Source organism: Emys orbicularis, chromosome 1 (genome assembly GCF_028017835.1).
Source record: "Emys orbicularis isolate rEmyOrb1 chromosome 1, rEmyOrb1.hap1, whole genome shotgun sequence".
Taxonomy (NCBI): Eukaryota; Metazoa; Chordata; order Testudines; family Emydidae; genus Emys; species Emys orbicularis.
In genome coordinates, this window is record NC_088683.1 from 206269223 (window position 1) to 206292054 (window position 22832).

Consider the following 22832-nt stretch of genomic DNA (forward strand, 5'->3'; position numbering starts at 1 on the left):
TCCAACCTGTAGCGGGCTGTTGAAGGAACCCTAGGCTGGCTCTTGTTCTCTTCCCTACCCCAGGAGATTCGGGGAGTGCCTTATACATGTGATGTCCTGGTGGAAGTGGAGAGAGGTGCAGGGACTGCATACTGGGTCTGAGGGGTGGAGTTAGTGGAGGGAGCCCTGCCCAGCTGTTTGTTCCACTGGATCAGACCCATATTTTCAGGCCATTAGATTTAATCTGATCTCCTGCATAGTCAAGACCACACAACTTCACTCAGTAATTCATTCAGTGAGACGAATATGGACTAGAGCACATCTTTTATAAAACATTCAGTCCTGATTTGAAGATTTCAAGTTATGAAGATCCTATCACATCCCCTGATAAATTACTCCTTGTTAGAAATACAGTATACACTTGATTCCCAGTTCTAATTTTTCTAGCTTTGATTTCCAGACTTCGGATTTATCAGTGGTGGGTTTTTTTTAAACCTTCTTCATAGTAAATACATAAATTTTCCTTTTTGCTTAGTATAAGTTGGGAGTAAATTCAGCTGTAGCTGAAGAACTATTTTGAAAAGTTACAACTGCAGTGGTAACAAGACAAACTAGAAATATACTTTCTATTTCTGTAAAATGGTGGTTTTCAACCTGTGGTCTGCAGACCCCTGGGGGTCCACACACTATGTCTAACAGCAACCTTTTGCAGACCTCTTACCATAGTACAGTGGTTTTCAACCAGAGGTCCGCAGACTATGTCTAAAATTTCCAAATGGGCCTGCACCGCCATCTGAAATTTTTAGGGGTCCGCAGATGAAAAAAGGTTGAAAACCACTGCTGTAAAAGTTTACAGGTATTGTTATTTATTCAAGGTTTTCCTCTGTAATCTTCAATTTACAATAAACAATATTCACATTTGAAATGTATAAGCAAGCAACTGGGGTAGCCAATGAACAATTCTTTCATGGCAAAAATATTTTCATCTCAGGTCAGACCTACAAAGCAACCGTAGAAACAGGTTTTCTTCAAACTAAGTAAAATTTGGTTTAGAAGTAAAAAAAGAAAAAAGGTCTCCTTGCTTGTATGTTTCAAAATATACCACTTATATAATGGTGGCCACTTGTTTTCCTGAGCTCTAAACGCTTACTGTATTAACAGTACTTTAAATGAAAGTGCCCAATGATGAGAGGCTTTACACTAATAAAATTTGCTGAAGACTTGGTCTCACCTGCATCATTTATCACACTATAAGGCCAAATATAGCAGGGGCAGTTGAGATTCTAGCACAATATAAAGCGAGTCAGAAATTTCAGAACCAGGCAAAGTAATGCAGTTAAGACACAAAAGTATATTGGTACGAATATTCCAGTGAGCTTTCACAATAAAAAAATCAAACTGACTATGCTGAGAACGATCTACGCCACAGTAGATTGAAAGTAATCTTTCTTTCCTGTAAAATGACCCAAATACATTTTAAAGTTCTCATTCTAGTAACAGCACTCTGATGCAGATGGCTACAACAGAATATTAACTCTTCATGCCACATTTGCAATTATAATCTTGAATACACTGTCAGGGACAATATACAGTTAATGTACCGCAACTTTGTGCCAATTCCAATATTTAATTTTAAAAACACAGTCAGAACAACATTATAAACCATAGGTTCTTAAAATATTAACCTCTAAAATCATTTCAACTTTAAATACTGAACATTTAAACTATTTGCTTCTCTTTGAAAATTTCCTATTCAGCATAAAGGTGACTGTTGTTCTTACTACTCCTTTGTCAACTCAGTTAAAACAGTTGAAGCAAATTTTTATTGTATGGATGTAGACAGACTTTTAATATTAAAGTAAGTTTTGATTATTATTTCTTCTTTGTATTACTGCAGCACTTAAGAGTCATGGACCACATTGTGCTAGGTGCTGTTAAGATTAAAAGCTTATTGAAACAGTTTTGACCTGCAACATTTCTGACTACCATAAAGTATAATTTCTCTTTATGTAAGAGAAAGGTGGCTAAAATATTGAGGCAAGTTCCAAAGTGAAGTAAAAATGGAGTCACATATTTCATCTGCTTCCAGATAGCTGATAATTCCATGTTCCCACCACTTTTACTAATGCAAATGGTGGAATCCTGAATCGTATTTTTACATATAAGTAGGTTTCCAAATATGTCTTTACCATGGTATTTTTAACATATTTTGTATATAAAATTTGAGAACTTCTGAGTATTTTTATTCAGATCACCCACATAGATTTTTAAGACAACTCAATTTTTATAACTCAAAATAAATTTAACAAAGTATGACATCATTAGACATCAATCAAACCTACTTTTCTGTTTTGAATATAGCACGTGTATATTTAAAACAAGTCATTCGATCCACTTAAGGGAAAAATGTGCATTTCATCCTCAAGTCGTCTCTTTGGGTTAATAAACTGTTAAAAATATACTCCCATCTAGTGAAGCAAGAAAATTTGACATGTGTTAAGTCACTCTAGGCACTGAAAAATGCTCAAATAAAGAGTATCTCAAAATATAAAAAAAATCTATTAGGATTTATTCCACTTTTAAAGAAGCAGCTATAATTCCAAAATATCTTCAAATAAGCAACTGGAGTTGACAAAAGTGCTCTTCAGACTTGAATGTACTGGTTGGTGATAAGTGTCCACTTTATCTTTATGTATAGATGTTGTTATGAATTTCATTGGTTGTCACTAATTTCTTCAGTATCTCTGTGCTTTTGGACATATCCTAGTAAAATAAAGAAATAGTCATCACTAGTAGGTTACACAACAGTTCAATCATACTCTTTCCTACACACTCAAAACTTTATTACAGTTAACAGCAATATGATTAAAACATTAACTACAGTAACTCCTCACTTAACATTGTAGTTATGTTCCTGAAAAATGCTACTTTAAGCGAAACAACGTTAAGCGAATCCAATTTCCCCATAAGAATTAGTGTAAATAGGAGGGGGTTAGGTTCCAGGGAAAAAATTTTCACCAGACCAAAAATAAATAAATAAATATTATATATATATATATACACACACACACACACACACACACACATATAGAGTATAAGTTTTAAACAAACAATTTAATACTGTACACAGCAATGATGATTGTGAAGCTTGGTTGAGGTGGTGAAGCCAGAGGGTGGAAGAGAGTGGGATATTTCCCAGGGAATACCTTACTGCTAAATGATGAACTAGCACTCGGCTGAGCCCTCAAGGGTTAACACAGTGTTGTTAATGTAGCCTCATGCTCTACAAGGCAGCACGAATGGAGGGAGGGGAGACACACCATTTGCATGAGACACACATGCATTGCCCCTTTAAGTAGGCTGACCCCACTCTAAGTACTGTGACAGGGTCAGGCCAGATGGCTACAGGAGAGTGTTCGAAGGCACATATATTAGTCCCAGATTAAGTAGATCCCTTTTCCCTGGGTAAGGTAACGGGCAATTCCAGAACAAGCAGGAGCTTGCTGCAACCAATTAAGGCAAAGAGGCTAATTAGGACACCTGGAGCCAATTGAGAAGAAACTGCTAGAATCAATTAGGACAGGCTGGCTAATCAGGGCACCTCAGTTTAAAAAGGACCTCACTTAAGTTTGTAGGGTGCATACGAGGAGCTGGGAGCGAGAAGGTGTATTGCTGAAGGATTGAGGAGTACAAGCATTATCAGACACCTGGAGAAAGGTCCTGTGCTGAGGATTAAGAAGGTGTTGGGAGGAAGCTATGGGGAAGTAGCTCAGGGAGTTGTAGCTGTCGTGCAGCTGTACCAGGAGGCACTCTAGACAGCTGCAGTCCACAGGGCCCTGGGCTGGAACCCAGAGTAGAGGGCGGGCCCAGGTTCCCACCAAACCTCCCAACTCCTAATCAGACACAGGAGGCATTGACCTGGACTGTGGCTTCTACCAGACGGGAAGGTCTCTGGGCTGTTTCCTGACCTACAAGGTGAATCTCTGAAGTGAGCAAATCCGCCAATAAGCGCAGGACCCACCAAGCTAGAGGAGGAAATTTGTCACAACACATTGCCTTTTTAAGTAGATCAGCAAGTTGAGATAGCAACTGCTGCCAGCAAGCTCCCTCCGTCCTGAGCCCTGTTGTGTCCCCTCACCCTGCTCTGTGGGGCGGGGAGGAGAGAGGGACACCCTGACATTAGCACCCCTCTTCCCCCCCCCCCCCCCCCCTTTGCACAACAAGCAGGAGGCTCCCAGGAGCAGCTCCACGGCAGAGGGCAGGAGCAGCACAGCTAGCTCCAACGGGCTGCTCTTTCTGCAAGCAGTGGACAAAGCAGGCAGCTGCCAAACAACATTATAAGGGAGCATTGCACAACTTTAAACAAGCATGTTCTCTAATTGATCAGCAATGTAACAACAAAACAATGTTAACCGGGACAACTTTAAGTGAGGCGTTACTGTATAAATAAGGGTCAGGTGTTATGAAAAAGTATCTAGAGAGCTAGTGAAAGCTCCAAAGGAGTGTCCAGTTTAATCACACACTAGGACTTGTTAACCTGTATTCTCTCGCTCAAATAGTTACACCCATAAAAGGGAGGGGGAAGAGGCTGCATTTTTATTTCCCCTCAACAAAGCGATATCAATTTAGAAGCCTTGTTGGATGCTAAAATTCATAGGTGGTGTCTGAAAGCTGGAATTTGCATCTCAGTCACAGCTGAAAACAGCCCATTTCCAAAGATTCTCCTACCAAATCACTTTTTCCATTTAAACTCAAGTTCAACTGGCAAAACCAGGGCAACTACTTTACAGACGCCATTCTGTAAACATGTTCATTCAAAACATTTTTAAAAAAGGAAAATACTCAACTTTTTGCTTGCTGATGGAGACAGTGTGGCCTAGCGGATAGAGCACCTGACAGTCATGGGGACTTTGGCTCCTAAATCCCTTTTGAAAATGAGATTTTGGCTCCTAAATCAGTTAGGTGTTGCAATACTGAGCATACCAAGGCCAAAATACCTTTAAAAATCTGGCCCTTTATGATTAATATGTCCCTGAAGTCTGTACTCTTTCAGGTTTAAAAGAAATTGATACAACTAAAAAAATTAACATTTTCAAAATAATGTTTAAATGATATCTAGAATGGCTCTCATCTGATACACAGCTAATAGAATAGCACCATTTTGACTATGGATGCACAGTGGTAAGATATTTAGCTCACGAACCAGTAAGCAACATGAGTAGCTTAGAGGCTTTTAATAAGATCTATAGGAAGTTCTATTTACAATAGTCACTTGAAGTTATTCCTTTAAATACCAGATAATAAAGTCAAAAATGAAATGATTATTGTGAATCCAGAGCTTCTCACACACTATTGCTAAGAGGCTAATCACAGATGGAAGCAGTTTAAGGCATTTAAGTATTCCAATTTCTAAGGTTTATATTCAGGATGGTCTGTTAATCCAAGTTTGTCTCTCTCAAATACTATATATTTAAGTCTGATTAGTCTACAACCTCAGACACTCCTTTAAAATTAAGCTTTACCTTGACTAAACTCTTCAGGTTCTTAGAAGAAAGCACAGGCTTGAATGCTTCAATTGTAACAGTGTCCAGTTTGATGACATCCGTGTAACACTGATACAACACTGCAGGAATCTGCCATACTTGACAATAACTCAGAACTAAATATAACCAAAAAGAAAAGACTGTTACATCAAAGTAATCTAATCCACACTGCATAACATCGCTTTCAATTTAAGTAATATACCATTTTGCTATGGGGTTGCGTCTCTGCCCATCTTGGCTAATAGCCATTGAGGGACTATCCTCCAAGAACATATCTAATTATTTTTGAACTCAGTTATGCTTTTGGCCTTCACAACATTCCCTGGCAAAGGGTTCCAGAGGATGACGCTGCGTTGTGTGAAGAAGTACTTCCTTATGCCTGCTAATTTCATTGGGTGACTCCTGGTTCAAAATATACTGTAAGATGTAATGTTACGCAGTATAAGCGGTTAATTACAGAACATAATTTTTGTATACATCAGCAGTTTTACATACTGATGTGTAAGATGCCAAGTGTTGTGAATTAATTTTCACAATGTTATCTTCCTGGCTCATTCACTAAATTATATATTGGAGGATAAACTTAAAAATAGGATCATCAGTTAAACGTTATGCTGTTCAAAATTAACATTCACCAATAAATGTCAATGGTTAGCATAGGACACAAGCATGACCTTGCAATGCAGCAAAAAAATAAATGAATGCAAGAATATAAATGAAGTTGCATAATACCAGCAGCAGGGAGACCCTGTACAATATTTGGCTGCTCCAGCAGTGGACAACAGACGATCTCTTTGAATTCTTTTGTCTTTAAAGCTTTCAGAAAAGGAGAAGGAAGCGTTAAAGTGGATTCAGGGGTTTTATAATCAGTTACAGGACATGTCGAAAGAATGGTTACTTGCAGATCCTCCTCCCGCATACAGCCAAAAACCTGGAATGAAAATATTAATTCCAGCATAAGTGAGGTTTATGCTAAAACAGGAATGGAGTCCAATTACAGAAGACTGGGTTCATTTTAGTTCAGATGGCAAAAAAGCAGTTTCTCTCAGGCCAGGTCTACACTAATCCCCTAATTCGAACTAAGGTACGCAACTTCAGCTACGTGAATAACGTAGCTGAAGTTCGAAGTACCTTAGTTTGAACTTACCTCGGTCCACACGCGGCAGGCAGGCTCCCCCGTCGACTCCGTGGTACTCCTCTCGTCTAGCTGGAGTACCGCAGTCGACGGCGAGCACTTCCTGGTTCGACTTATCGCGTCTTGTCTGGACGCGATAAGTCGAACCCAGAAGTTCGATCGCTCGCCGCCGAACTACTGGGTAAGTGTAGACCTACCCTCAGATATATGAAGTTAATTGACAGTTCTACCACACCCTCAAAAACAGGGATTACTGTGTTGCTTCAATCAAAACAAAAACTACTAAACAGGAGGAGATAATTACATATCTGTCAAGTCTACTGACTTGCTCTGTAGGCTTCAGATTTTTGGCCCTTTCTACAAAGAAACTTGAATGATTCCTTTTTCTAATGTGTGAGTGGATAGGGAAAGGAATCCATATGAAATCAGAATGATTGTGTAAATTAAGCAACAGCCTTCAGATTACATTTCCAAGTTATATCTATTCGCTAGATACTCCATAAATATCTAATTCTTTCTTTCTTTCTTTTTCTTGTTTCCACATTTTAGATTTCTCATTTCCTCCTATGTGAAGTTAAAATTTGTTGAGAACTTCTAGGGGCAGCCTGGGAATTTTTAAGGTTGTTTATTTTGACCTCAAGTAACAATGTTGCAGAAAAAATAGGAATTAGGACTGTCAAGCAATTAAAAAAATTAATCACAATTAATCGCACTGTTAAACAACGGAATAACATTTTTAAATATTTTGGATGTTTACTACGTGTTCAAATATATTGATTTAAATTAGAACACAGAATACAAAGTGTACAGTGCTCACTTTATATTTATATTTATATTTTATTACACATATTTGCACTTTAAGAAGTATTTTTCAATTCACCTCATACAAGTACTGTAGTACAATCTCTATCATGAAAGTTGAACTTACAAATGTAGAATTATGTAAAAAAACCTGCATTCAAAAATAAAACAATGTAAAATTTTAGAGCCTACAAGTCCACTCAGTCCTACTTCTCGGTCAGCCAATCATTCAAACAAGGTTGGTTACAATTTGCAGGAGATAATGCTGCCCACTTCTTGTTTACAATGTCACCTGAAAGTGAGAACAGGCGTTCACATGGCACTGTTGTAGCTGGCATTGCAAGATATTTACATGCCAGATGCGCTAAAGATTCATATGTCCCTTCATGCTTCAACCACCATTCCAGAGGACATGCATCCACGCTGATGTGTTCTGCTCGATAACGATCCAAAATAGTGCAGACCAATGCATGTTCATTTACATCATCTGAGTCAGATGCCACCAGCAGAAGGCTGATTTTCTTTTTTGGTGGTTCGGGTTCTGTAGCTTCCGCATCAAAGTGTTGCTCTTTTAAGACTTCTAAAAGCATGCTCCACACCTTGTCCCTCTCAGATTTTGGATGGCACTTCAGATTCTTAAACCTTGGGTCGAGTGCTATTCTTATTTTTAGAAACCTCATATTGGTACCTTCTTTGCGTTTTGTCAAATCTGCTGTGAAAGTTTTCTTAAAACGAACATGTGCTATGTCAGAGGTGGGCAAACTATGGCCCGTGGGCCACATCCGGCCCACAGGACCATTCTGCCTGGCCCGGGAAGCTAGCCCCCAGCTTCAGCTCACTGTGCCGCGGGCGCAATGCTCTGGGCAGCAGGGCTGCGAGCTCCTCGGGTAGTGCAGCTGCAGAGCCCGGCCTGACCTGGTGCGTGGCTGGCTCCAGCCGGGCAGCGCGACTGTTGCGCCGCCAGCCACTGGTGCTCCAGGCAGCGCGGTAAGGGGGCAGGGAGCAGGGGAGGGGGGTTGGATAAAGGGCAGGGGAGTTCGGGGGGTGGTCAGGAGCCGGGGATGTGGATACGGGTGGGAGCAGTCGGAGGGTGGGGAACAGGGGGGGTTGAATGGGGGCGGGGGTTCCGGGGGTGGTCAGGGAGAAGGGGTGGTTGGATGGGGTAGGGGTCCCGGGGGGGCAGTCAGGAAGGAGAGGAGGGGTTGGATGGGGTGGCGGGGGGCAGTCAGGGAGCAGGGGTCGTGGATGGAACAGGGGTCCTGGGGGGGGCTGTCAGGAATGAGAGGAGGGGTTGGATGGGGCAGCAGGGGTGGGGGTTCCGGGGCAGTCAAAGGACAAGGAGAAGGAGTGGGTGGATGGGTCAGGGGTCCTGAGGGGGACAGTCAGGAAGGGGGGGGGGTTGGATGGGGCGGTGTAGGGGGCAGTTAGGGAGAAGGGGGGGTGGATGGGGCAGAGGTCCCAGGGGGCAGTCAGGAAGGAAGAGGGGTGTTGGATGGGGCGGCGGGGGGCAGTTGGGGGGGGGTCTGGGTGTGGTCAGGGACAGATAGCAGCAGGGGTGGATGGGGCGTCAGGGGGTGAGAAGCAGTGGGGGTTGGATAGGGCCTGGCTGTTTGGGGAGGCACAGCCTCCCCTAACCGGCCCTCCATACAATTTCTGAAACCCGATGCGGCCCTCAGGCCAAAAAGTTTGCCAGCCCCTGTACTAGGTCATCATCAGAGACTGCTATAACATGAAATATATGTAGAATGCAGGTAAAACAGAGCAGGAGACATACAATTCTCCTCCCAAGGAGTACAGTCACAAATTTAATTGACACATTATTTTTGTAATGAGCATCATCAGCATGGAAGCATGTCCTTTGGAATGGTGTCCGAAGCATGAAGGGGCATACGAATGTTTAGCATATCTGACATGTAAATACCTTGCAACGCTGGCTACAAAAGAGCCATGTGAATGCCTGTTCTCACTTTCAGGTGACATTGTAAATAAGAAACGGGCACCAGTATCTCCAGTTAATGTAAACAAACGTGTTTGTCTTAGCGATTGGCAGAATAAGAAGTAGGACTGAGTGGACTTGTAGGCTCTAAAGTTTTACACAGTTTTGTTTTTGAGTGCAGTGTTAGAACCAAAAAAAATCTGCATTGAGATTGAAGGCAGAGCAATGGCAGCGGGGGGGGGGGGGGGGGGGAGAGGAGGAGGAAGGGGAGGAGCAGCAGAGGAAGGGAAGGGAGATTTTTAGTCAAACTGCTAACCAAAAAAGAAAGCTGAAGTTTCTATTAACATCTATTTAACTGCAATGCCTAATGGAAAATAAATAAATATATAAAAAAGGGTACAATTCAATTTTAAAATCTCTTTGCAGATCTATAAAGCATATTTTATTTTCCTTTCTGCCTCACTGAGACTGCTACAAACTCTTTTTACACAAGTAAAAAGACCAGGACAGTGATAGTGATGATGAAATGCTAAGGGAAATTAGAGAGGCTATCAAAATTAAGAACTCAATAATAGTGGGGGATTTCAATTATCCCCATCTTGACTGGGAACATTTCACTTCAGGACAAAATGCAGAGATAAAATTTCTCGATTCTTTAAATGACTGCTTCATGGAGCAGCTGGTACGGGAACCCACAAGGGGAGAGGCAACGCTAGATTTAGTCCTGAGTGGAGCGCAGGAGCTGGTCCAAGAGGTAACTATAACAGGACCGCTTGGAAATAGTGACCATAATACAATAGCATTCAACATCCCTGTGGTGGGAAGAACATCTCAACAGCCCAACACTGTGGTATTTAATTTCAAAAGGGGGAACTATGCAAAAATGAGGGGGTTAGTTAAACAGAAGTTAAAAAGTACAGTGACTAAAGTGAAATCCCTGCAAGCTGCATGGGCGCTTTTTAAAGACACCATAATAGAGGCCCAACTTCAATGTATACCCCAAATTAAGAAACACAGTAAAAGAACTAAAAAAGAGCCACCGTGGCTTAACAACCATGTAAAGGAAGCAGTGAGAGATAAAAAGACTTCCTTTAAAAAGTGGAAGTCAAATCCTAGTGAGGCAAATAGAAAGGAGCATAAACGCTGCCAAATTAAGTGCAAGAATGTAATAAGAAAAGCCAAAGAGGAGTTTGAAGAACGACTAGCCAAAAACTCCAAAGGTAATAACAAAATGTTTTTTAAGTACATCAGAAGCAGGAAGCCTGCTAAACAACCAGTGGGGCCCCTTGATGATCGAGATACAAAAGGAGCGCTTAAAGACGATAAAGTCATTGTGGAGAAACTAAATGGATTCTTTGCTTCAGTCTTCACGGCTGAGGATGTTAGGGAGATTCCCAAACTTGAGCCGGCTTTTGTAGGTGACAAATCTGAGGAACTGTCACAGATTGAAGTGTCACTGGAGGAGGTTTTGGAATTGATAAACTTAACATTAACAAGTCACCGGGACCAGATGGCATTCACCCAAGAGTTCTGAAAGAACTCAAATGTGAAGTTGCGGAACTATTAACTAAGGTTTGTAACCTGTCCTTTAAATCGGCTTCTCTACCCAATGACTGGAAGTTAGCTAATGTAACGCCAATATTTAAAAAGGGCTCTAGAGGTGATCCCGGCAATAACAGACCGGTAAGTCTAACGTCGGTACCGGGCAAATTAGTCGAAACAATAGCTAAGAATAAAATTGTCAGACACATAGAAAAACAAACTGTTGAGCAATAGTCAACATAGTTTCTGTAAAGGGAAATCGTGTCTTACTAATCTATTAGAGTTCTTTGAAGGGGTCAACAAACATGTGGACAAGGGGGATCCAGTGGACATAGTGTACTTAGATTTCCAGAAAGCCTTTGACAAGGTCCCTCACCAAAGGCTCTTACATAAATTAAGCTGTCATGGGATAAAAGGGAAGGTCCTTTCATGGATTGAGAACTGGTTAAAAGACCGGGAACAAAGGGTAGGAATTAATGGTAAATTCTCAGAATGGAGAGGGGTAACTAGTGGTGTTCCACAAGGGTCAGCCCTCGGACCAATCCTATTCAATTTATTTATAAATGATCTGGAGAAAGGGGTAAACAGTGAGGTGGCAAAGTTTGCAGATGATACTAAACTGCTCAAGATAGTTAAGACCAAAGCAGACTGTGACGAACTTCAAAAAGATCTCACAAAACTAAGTGATTGGGCAACAAAATGGCAAATGAAATTTAATGTGGATAAATGTAAAGTAATGCACATTGGAAAAAATAACCCCGACTACACATACAATATGATGGGGGCTAATTTAGCTACAACAAGTCAGGAAAAAGATCTTGGAGTTCTAGTTCTCTGAAGATGTCCACGCAGTGTGCAGAGGCGGTCAAAAAAGCAAACAGGATGTTAGGGATCATTAAAAAGGGGATAGAGAATAAGACTGAGAATATATTATTGCCCTTATATAAATCCATGGTACGCCCACATCTCGAATACTGCGTACAGATGTGGTCTCCTCATCTCATAAAAGATATACTGGCACTAGAAAAGGTTCAGAAAAGGGCAACTAAAATGATTAGGGGTTTGGAACGGGTCCCATATGAGGAGAGATTAAAGAGGCTAGGACTCTTCAGCTTGGAAAAGAGGAGACTGAGGGGGGATATGATAGAGGTATATAAAATCATGAGTGATGTGTAGAAAGTGGATAAGGAAAAGTTATTTACTTATTCCCATAATACAAGAACTAGGGGTCACCAAATGGAATTAATAGGCAGCAGGTTTAAAACAAATACAAGGAAGTTCTTCTTCACGCAGCGCACAGTCAACTTGTGGAACTCCTTACCTGAGGAGGCTGTGAAGGCTAGGACTATAACAGCGTTTAAAAGAGAACTGGATAAATTCATGGTGGTTAAGTCCATTAATAGCTATTAGCCAGGATGGGTAAGGAATGGTGTCCCTAGCCTCTGTTTGTCAGAGGATGGAGATGGATGGCAGGAGAGAAATCACTTGATCATTGCCTGTTAGGTCCACTCCCTCTGGGGCACCTGGCATTGGCCACTGTCGGTAGACAGGATACTGGGCTAGATGGACCTTTGGTCTATCCCAGTACGGCCGTTCTTATGTTCTAAGTAATTTGCATAATAATATTAACTCTTATGATTTTATAATTATTCCCATAATTTGCATAATAATATTAACTCTAAGCCTCACAACAGCTATTGTGTTTGTTAATACTTCAGCTCCTAAAGTCAAGTGATTATGTGAATCTGAGCTTTCATTTTAAAAAAAAAAGTTCACAACCCATGAGGTTGCAGGAAAAAAAGATCATGAAAAATATGACCTGAGTGTACACTACACTTCAAAAACTAGAAGGCCAACAAAAATAACCCAATATTTATTTAAGAATTTCATGATTTTGAAGTTGATTACATAATAGTTCCAGACCTGACTCATGCCTTTTGAGTGACTGCGGTTGACAATACTGCAAATTGTTCCAGCAGCAGCCTCTCTGTATGGCAGAATTATAGTGATGGAACAAAAGAGGCAGGAACTGAGCATTTCTCCCTCAAAGAAAGCAGAACACACACTCCTCAGTGAGGACTTTGTCCATGCCAAGTTTCAAACTAGTTATTTTTGGCAGCCGTAGCCCTGTACAAGTGCTGTTATACCTTTTCTTTCCTAAACAAAACAAAAAAAACCACACCACAAACACTCAAAATTTTTTCCATATTCCCATAACTCAAAAGTGGTTAGAATAATTCACCTCTGTTGAAATCAACCATGGAAAATTTAACCCTGAAAGGCAAATGTTTCTGAAAATGAGTATGAGAGAACAGCAACAGAGTCCTGTGGCACCTTTAAGACTAACAGATGTATTGGAGCATGAGCTTTCGTGGGTGAATACCCACTTTGTCAGACGCATAAGAGAACAGAGGCTCTCTCTACTGGAAACTGTTTTAGAAAGTTTAACTACAGCAGACGCAACCAGTACCAGCCATAATGGGATTAGACAGAACTTCTTGGTACGAAATTCAAACAACATTTAGTTTTCTGAAGCTTGGGGGAGGGGGGGGGGGGGAATGGAAAGCAATATAGAAAATAACTGAGCATTATAAGTAGAGGTGTTTTGTTTTTCTTATAAGAGGTCCCCCCCCCCCCCCCCCCCCAAAAAAAAAAGAAAAATTCTTTGCCTAACTCCTGTTAATCTCAATTTTACCTTTTCAAGCCATTGAAATTGCTGATCCTCAGCCACATAGCAATTGCACTGGCACAACAATACCTGAAAAGACAGAATTGTAAACAAATGATTCAGACAACTCAGTTACAGTCCCTTTCTGTCTCATATTAAAAAGATACTGACTCTACATTAACATGATATTGATTACATTCACACTATATACTACTACCATTTCAATGAGGAGTTTCCATCTGCAATTGGTATGAAGCACTCCATCTTGCCATGAATCTTCCTTGTACTGCACATAAAGGGCCAAATATTCATCTGATGTAAGTCAATGTAACTTTATTACACCAGTTTATGCCAACTGAGGATATGACACCTATTAGCACTAGACTTTGAGGGTGGGAGTTAACACCTAGAAGTAACCTTGAATTCCATAATTTAATATAGCTACGTGGCAGAGTTGAGTACCCTAAACTTCCTGAAATGCAGCTCATGTCTCAGCAACCTTGTCAAGTGAGCTGACAAAGCTTACCACATCAGAAAAAGTGATAAGAACACTGCAACCTTATTGGTTTTCTTTTCTGAAAAGGACTCTCTCTTACTCTTTTCTCAACAGAAAATCAGATAGGAGGAGAGAATCATTTTTAAATGCATACATATTATGCCACTTACTGTTGGATCAGATATTAATTTGTAGAACAAACAGAAAGCATCTGTTGGAAGAACACTTGTTGTATTTGATGTTCTGCACCACTCGTTCCACAATTTGACAGAGCCAACTGCTTCCCAGCATCCAGAATTCAGAATAAATGAGGTCAGGAAAGCTGTGAACAACATCGGTATTAGTTTATATAGTAATATCAGATATGTAAGACATTCCCATTAAAACAAAAGTCACTGTTCTATACAAAACCTCCTGACCTGGATTACTACAGTTTGTTTGTGATTGGGTTTTTTGGGGGGAACTCATTATCAATTACATTAAGTTAGTGGTTGCAACAAAACCACAAACTCTAGTACCCTTTCACCTGGAAAGATCAAGAATGAAAGTAATCTTAAATATTAATGTCATTTAAAAAAAATCTCAGTTAATATTAATCAAATATATGTTATGTATATTCTAAATACTTTTTGTGTCACATATGAAATATTTTTGTTTCTCTCATCAGATACTACAAAATAAACAGAAAAACGTTGATCCTTATTTGTTACTGAGGCAACAGACACTGTCCACTGTGCAGAGAGAACCATCTCCCTTCAAAATCAGTATCAAATCTACTGCATTCATTAATTGGTTGAAACTACAAGATAATATGTTCAGAATCTTTTCCCTTTCAGACTCATCTCTCATGATTAGACACTCAAACGGAACATGCTAGTATGCAGCTATTTCCACCAGCCTAGGGAATGAGTGCTACATTCATCTCAAAAAAACACCTCTGACATGGCAATATAAGCCTCCATCACAGTGACCATTTTCAATTCTGAAACAAATCAGACCCAAGTAGTGTAAATAGCAGGAGTGCACTATTCAAATAATACTTGCACTTTTGCCTTAATGAGTGAAGCAACTTTTCTTATCTTGTTAATCCACATCATCATGGCTTTGGTACTAGCTTCTTCCTCAGTACCAAAACTCAGAGCAAGGCTCTGCCTGCTTTTGCCAAAAGTGAACTTCACAATTTACAGGAAGTGACCAAAAGTAGGGCTTGAAGAATTTACCAGACACCACCTAGCCAGAGACTAAGCATACTGATCAGAAACCAATATTAAGAGACGAAGAAGGGGGGCCCCCTCAAATAAAATCCAAGGGCAAATCCCTGGTGAGAAAGTCAGATTTCATCCCTAGTTGACAGCAAAGGAAGGTGCTAGAATTCCTATCCTACTCTGCTCAATGTTCCACTCTCTGAGGCTTTGTTTAGACTAGGATTTAAAGAGGTTTCAGATCACATCAGCTAGTTCAAACTAGCACACACTTTCAAAAATTCTAGTTAAGACCAGGCAAGCTGGACATTAGCACATGCTAAGCAGGTCAAGCTAAAGCCATGGGGGAAGCAAAAAGCCCATGCTTTAGCTTGACCAGCTTAGCAAGTGCTAAAGTACAACTTAACTAGTTAAGACAAGGCCTAGAATGTGAGAGTTAGATTATGGTAGCTAGTTCAAACTCACACTACATCTTTAAACCCTTGTCAAGACTAGATTTAAATAGGGTTCTGAAATTTGGAGTGCCAATCCACCCTTGGGCTGCTGGAAGGATGTAGATGGAGTGGAGATTAAGGATAATCTAGGCATGGCACAATATCTAAATGAATATTTTGCGTCGGTCTTTAATAAGGCTAATGAAGGGCTTAGGAATAGAGGGAGCAGGACAGAGGGGAATAAAGGAGGGGCGATTGACATTACAGTATCAGAGGTGGAAGCCAAACTTGACCAGCTAAATGGGACTAAATCGGGCGGACCGGATGATCTTCATCCTAGAATATTGAAGGAGCTGGCGCGAGAAATTGCAAGCCCCTTAGCGATAATTTTTAATGAATCTGTAAACTCGGGGGTGGTACCGTTGGACTGGAAAATAGCTAATGTGGTTCCTATTTTCAAGAAGGGGGAAAAAAGTGACCCGGGTAACTACAGGCCTGTTAGTTTAACTTCTGTAGTATGCAAGGTCTTGGAAAAAATTTTGAAGGAGAAAGTAGTTAAGGACCTTGAGGTGAATGGCAATTGGGACAAATTACAACATGGGTTTACGAAAGGCAGATCGTGCCAAACCAACCTGATCTCCTTCTTTGAGAAAGTAACAGACCTTCTAGATAAAGGAAATGCGGTGGATCTAATTTACCTCGATTTTAGTAAAGCGTTTGATACTGTGCCGCACGAGGAATTATTGGTTAAATTAGAAAAGATGGGGATCGATATGAAAATCCAGAGGTGGATAAAGAACTGGTTAAAGGGGAGACTGCAGCGGGTAGTACTGAAAGGTGAACTGTCGGGTTGGAGGGAGGTCACCAGTGGGGTTCCTCAAGGTTCGGTTTTGGGTCCTATTTTATTTAATCTATTCATTACTGATCTCGGAACCGAATGTAGGAGTGGGCTGATAAAGTTTGCGGATGACACAAAGTTGGGAGGTATTGCCAATTCGGAGAAGGATCGGGATATTCTGCAGGGAGACTTGGATGACCTTGTAAATTGGAGTAACAATAATAGGATGAGATTTAATAGTGAGAAGTGTAAGGTGATGCATTTAGGGATGACTAACAAGAATTTTAGTTATAAGTTAGGGCCGCATAGGTTGGAAGTGACGGAGGAGGAGAAGGACCTCGGAGTCCTGGTTGATCGCAGGATGACTATGAGTCGGCAATGTGATGTGGCCGTGAAAAAAGCTAATGCGATCTTGGGATGCGTTAGGCGAGGTATTTCTAGTAGGGACAGGGAGGTGCTGCTTCCGTTATACAAGGCGCTGGTGAGACCTCATTTGGAGTACTGTGTGCAGTTCTGGTCTCCTATGTTTAAAAAGGATGAACTCAAACTGGAACGGGTACACAGAAGGGCCACTAGGATGATCCGAGGAATGGAAAACCTGTCGTATGAAAGGAGACTCGAGGAACTCGGTTTGTTTACCCTAACCAAAAGAAGGCTGAGGGGGGATATGATTGCTCTCTTTAAATATATCAAAGGGATTAATACCAAGGAGGGAGAGGAACTATTTCAGCTCAGTAGTAATGTGGACACGAGAACGAATGGATATAAACTGGCCGTGGGGAAGTTTAGGCTTGAAATTAGACGAAGGTTTCTAACCGTCAGAGGGGTGAAATTTTGGAACAGCCTTCCGAGGGAAACGGTGGGGGCGAAAGACCTCTCTGGCTTCAAGATTAGGCTTGATAAGTTTATGGAGGGAATGGTTTGATGGGATAACGTGATTTTAGTCAATTAAGCATTAACGTGCCATCGCGGGTAAAATGAGGGTCCGGCTGTAGAATCTTGCCTGTATGCTCGGGGTTCTACTGATCGCCATATTTGGGGTCGGGAAGGAATTTTCCTCCAGGGTAGATTGGCAGAGGCCCTGGAGGTTTTTCGCCTTCCTCCGCAGCATAGGGCAGGGGGTCGCAGGCTGGAGGATTCTGTTGTGGGTGGGTCAGCTTTTGTGGCCTGCATCATGCGGGAGGTCAGACTAGATGACCATATTGGTCCCTTCTGACCTTAAAGTCTATGAGTCTATGAGTCTAGGAGCTTTTCCTCTTTCCTACCAATTCATGGCTGTTGGGGACTCAGACTGCAAGAGAGGCGTCTTTATTATTCTACTCCCATCCCAGCTTCCTGGCTGTTATAAGGCAGGACAAGCAAGTATACAGTAACTCCTCGCTTAACCTTGAAGTTATGTTCCTGAAAAATGCTACTTTAAGCGAAACGATATTAAGCGAATCCAATTTCCCCCATAAGAATTAGTGTAAATAGGGGGGTTAGATTCCAGGGAAATTTTTCACCAGAGAAAAGACATACACATACACACACACATATATATACACATACACTGTGTGTGTGTGTGTGTGTGTGTGTGTGTGTGTAAGTTTTAAACAAACAATAATACTGTACACAGCAATGATGATTGTGAAGCTTGGTTGAGGTGGAGGAGTCAGAGAGTAGGATATTTCCCAGGGAATGCCTTACTACTAAATGATGAACTAGCACTCAGCTGAGCTCTCAAGGGTTAACACAGTGTTGTTAATGTAGCCTCACACTGTACAAGGCAGCAGGAATGGAGGGAGGAGAGACAGCATGGCAGAGAGAGAAAGAGAGACAGACACAGAGAGAGAGTGTGTGTGTGTGTGTCGCGCATTGCCCCTTTTAAGTACGCTGAACCCACTCTAAGTACACTGCCTTTTAAAGTAGATCAGCAAGTTGAGATAGCAGCTGCTGCCAGCAAGCTCCCTCCAGTCCTGAGCCCTGTCGTGTGTCCCCCACCCCTCCACCCTGCTCGGTGGAGATGGAGGGCAGGGGGACACCCTGACATTAGTGCATGCACACACACACACACACACACGCAAGCAGGAGGCTCCCAGGAGCAGCTCCAAGGCAGAGGGCAGGAGCAGCACAGGGCAGCGTGGGGAGGGACAGCTGAACTGCCTAGCAATTCACAGTCTGCTGGGCGGCTGCCACACAGGGAACTTAGGGGAGCTGATAGGGGGCTGCCGGTCCACCCTGGTTCCAAGCCCCCACCAGCTAGCTCCAATGGGTTCCTCTTTCTGCAAGCAGTGGACAAAGCAGGCGGCTGCCAAACGTTATAAGGGAGCATTGCGCAACTTTAAACAAGCATATTCTTTAATTGATCAGCAACGTAACAAAACAACGTTAACCAGGACGACGTTAAGTGAGAACTTACTGTATCTCTGCTACCCTACGTGTCCCAAAACAGATTATTTGCATTCCACTGTAAAAAGCTTCAGTGCCTGCCTTTGCTCCTACTCTTAGCTTCTGAGTGGCAGACAAATTGACATGAGCGATGAAGTCATCTTTATGGGATCATTTGCCTTTTTCAAGATGTATCAGATAACCATATGGGATAGATACTTTTAAAAAAATGTATTTTTAAATGCTACCTCCTGCAGGTATCGAAAGAAATAAAATAAAGACACTTTCAGTATGGCAAAGCAATGTACAACTTCAGAATTATTGGTGCTGTCTAAAGACGCATCATTACCTCAGTTTACATTTGGAAAGTTCTCTTCACCAACATCAGGTCTAAAAGTTTATCTCCTGAATGAAAAACGGAAGTAATTAAAATCCCTCCCGAGCATGGTCAGAATGCCTCCTGCAGCACTACTGAAATTCTCTACCCATTTTGCCAGGCACCCAGATTGCTGCTATCCTTTGCATAAAAGAGAGTTTAACAGTCATGGTGAGACCCAAAGCAAAATCAAACATGGCTTCATGTAGAAAAGCGCTCTCTTAGCACACACACCTTCCCCATGTTCCTACCTGCTACTGCTCAGTATTCAAGTTACAGTGGGAGCAGGGCAAAACAACTGTATAGAGTTTCTAAAGCTTTTTTCTCAGTCTGGACCACTTACCTACAGCGTTATGTCCTATCGCCAATATAAACTTAGAGCAAGGAAACTGCTCATCTGTAAAGCTTCCAGTAGATGCACTTAACTTCGAACTCCAAAGGATGTGGACCTCCCTAGCATAAGAAACAGAAATAGGTTAAATGCAAACAAAACAAACAATGGATAGGAACATACGTTGTGCAATAAGGTTAGATCCATTTACCTCTCTCTATGATCTGGAAAAACAATACAAAAATAGTTTTTGTGAGACTTATCCTATGTTACACAAAGGAAGGAACACAAGCCAAAACGGGGAAAAAACAGGTTAAAGAATATTTAGATAAGTTAGATGTATTCAAATCAGAAGAACCTGATTAAATTCACCCTTGGGCATTTAAGTAACTAGCTGGAGTAATCTCAGTACCATTCGTGATTATCTTTGAGAACTCATGGAGGACAGGTGAGGTCCCAGACAACTGGAGAAGAGCAAACATAGGACTGAATTTTTAAAAAGGGAACAAAGGACTTGGGGAGTTACAGACCTAACTTCAACACCTGGAAAAATACTGGAACAAATTATTAACTAATCAAATGGTAAGCATCTAGAGGATAATAGGGTTCTAAGTAATTGCCAACGTAGATTTCTCTAGAACGAATCATGTCAAGCCAACCTAGTTTCCTTCTTTGACAGGGTTACTAGCCTAATAGATGGGGGTAAACAGTAGATATGATATATTTTAATTTCAGTAGGGCTTTTGACACAGTACCACATGACATTCTCATAAGCAAACTGGGTAAATGTCGTCTAGAAGAAAATACTATAAAATAGGTGCAAGATTATGGTCTTTCAACCAGTTTAAGAGTAGTAATCAATGGCTTGCAGTCAAACTGGAGAGATGTATATAGTGGGGTCCCACAGGGGTCTGTCCTGAGTCCAGTACTAGTCAATATTTTCATTAATGACTTGGATAATGGATAGTATGCTTATAAAATCTGCAAATGTCACCTGGCTGGAAGGGGCTGCAAGTACTTTGGAGGACAAGAATAGAATTCAAAACAACCTTGACAAATTGGAGAACTGCTCTGAAATCAACAAAATTCAATAAAGATGAGTGCAAACAAAGTACTACGCTTAGGAAGGAAGAAATCAAATGCACATCTATAAAATTGGGAATAATTGGCTAGGCAGTAGTACTGCTGAAAAGAATCTAGGGGTTATTGTTGACTCATTCAATTTGTGGTCCACTATGTGATGCAGTTATGAAAAAGGCTATCATTCTGGGGTGTATTAACAGGTATGTCAGATATATAACACAGGAAGTCTTGACCCACTTTATTTGGCACTGGTGAGTCCTCAGCTGAAGTTGCAGGTGCAGTTCTAAGCATAGGAAAATGAGGACAAACTGGAGAGAGTCCAGAGTAAAAACATGAAAATGATAAAGTTTAGAAAACTAAAAGATTATAAACAATTAGGCATGTTTTAGTCTTGAGCAAAGGAGATTGAGGGGGCTTAGAAGGGGAGAGACTTGATAGTCTTCAAACACCTTAAGGGCTGTTACAAAGCTCCCATGTGCAGCTGGTGATCAAAGTAATTATCTTAATCTGCAGCAAGGGAGATTTAGGTTCCATATTAGGAAAAAAATCCAGCTATAAGGCTAGTTAAGCAGTGGAAAGCGCTTCAATGGATATTGTGGAATACCCATCATTGTCCAACCTGTTCTTAAACCCCTCCAAACAGCTGACAGCGATGGTCCAGGTATACCCAGTCCTGCCTCAGCACAGGGGACTGGATTAATGACCTCTTGAGGTCTCTTCCAGCCCTCCATTGCTATGACTCCTGCCTGGCACCCAGAGAGACAAGAGGGAGGAAAATAAGCTCAGCCCAGAAACTGAGCTGAGCACAGGCCACGCCGCACCAGCCTCCCACGCGGGAGGGCTACACGGGCTCGCCCCCCTCCGCCGGCGCAGCCGCCCCGGTACTAGGTTTTATAAAGACAACGCGGCTCTCAGGCCCGATCCCGCGTTTTCACCACAAACAGCGTCCGAGCGCCACCTCGCTCAGGCAGCAGCGCTGCGTCTCTCCCCGGGTGGGTCCCACCCGCCGCTGACCCTCCCGCGCGCTGCCCCCGCCCCGCTCCGCCCCCGCTACCTTTTCTTCTCCAGCTCCCTGCGGATCTCGCGGTCCTCCGGCGTCTCCTCGCGCTCCGCCGCCTCCTCCTCCTCGTCGTCCACCCCGGCCCGGGACGGCGCCGCCACCACCTCCCCGAAGAACGTCGCCATCGGGCCGCCCAACCCCCACCAGCAACAAAGGCCTCGCGAAACAGCCCCGAGTCCGCTCCCAACAGCTCAGTAGCGCCGGCCACGCCCCCTCCCTGCGACTGCGCAGGCGCCAAAGAATCTCAGCCTGGGTGGAGCCAGTCTAGTCCAATCGCAGCGGGGGGGGGAGGGGGACGGAAAGGGCTCCGCTCTAGCACGGCTAGGCACACCGAGCTGCGGAGCCGCTCTAGCCGCACGGACCCACCATAGAGCAGGGGTGGGCAAACTATGGCCTGGGGGCCGCATCCGGCCCTTCAGACGTTTTAATCCAACCCTTGAGCTCCTGGTGGGGAGCAGGGTCCGGGGGGGGCTCCGTGCAGCTCCTACAAGCAGCGGCATGGCCCCCCTCCGGCTCCGACGCGTAGGGGCAACCAAGGCACTGATACACTGTGCCCGCCGTAAGTGCCCCCCCCCCCCCTGCACCTCCCATTGGCTCGGAACCACGGCTAATGGGAGCTACAGGGGCAGCACCTACGGACAGGGCAGAGCGCAGAGCCGCACCTCTGCGCAGGAGCCAGAGAGGGGACATGCTGCTGCTTCTGGGAGTTGCTTGAGGTAAGCGCTGCCTGGCGACTGCACCTCTGACCCCCTCCCATGCCCCAAAGCCCTGCCCCAGCTCTGACCCCCTCCCACCCTCCAGACCCCTCAGTCCCAGCCCAGAGCACCCTCCTGCACCCCAAATCCCTCATCCCCACCCCAGAAATCACACCCCCGCTAGAACCCTTCCCCCCCCTGCCCAGAGCCCCTTCCCACACTCTGAACTCCTTTCTTGCCCCACCACATAGCCTACACCCCCAGCCAGAGTCCTCACCCTCTCCCGCACCCCAATTCTCCAATTTCGTGAGCATTCATGGCCTGCCATACAATTTCTATACCCAGA

The 22832-nt window shown here is 42.9% G+C and overlaps 1 protein-coding gene across 1 annotated transcript; it reads right to left on the reverse strand.

Annotated features, from left to right (window-relative positions):
• Window positions 1–417: 417 nt before the first annotated feature.
• Window positions 418–21916, reverse strand: PSMG1 (proteasome assembly chaperone 1). Its single transcript, XM_065408142.1, has 7 exons — window positions 21786–21916; window positions 19661–19770; window positions 14271–14422; window positions 13632–13694; window positions 6255–6453; window positions 5502–5638; window positions 418–2742 (listed from the first exon to the last, which is right to left on the reverse strand). Exons 1-7 carry the CDS (start codon window positions 21914–21916, stop codon window positions 2668–2670), a joined length of 867 nt encoding a protein of 288 aa, XP_065264214.1. The 3' UTR covers window positions 418–2667.
• Window positions 21917–22832: the final 916 nt, after the last annotated feature.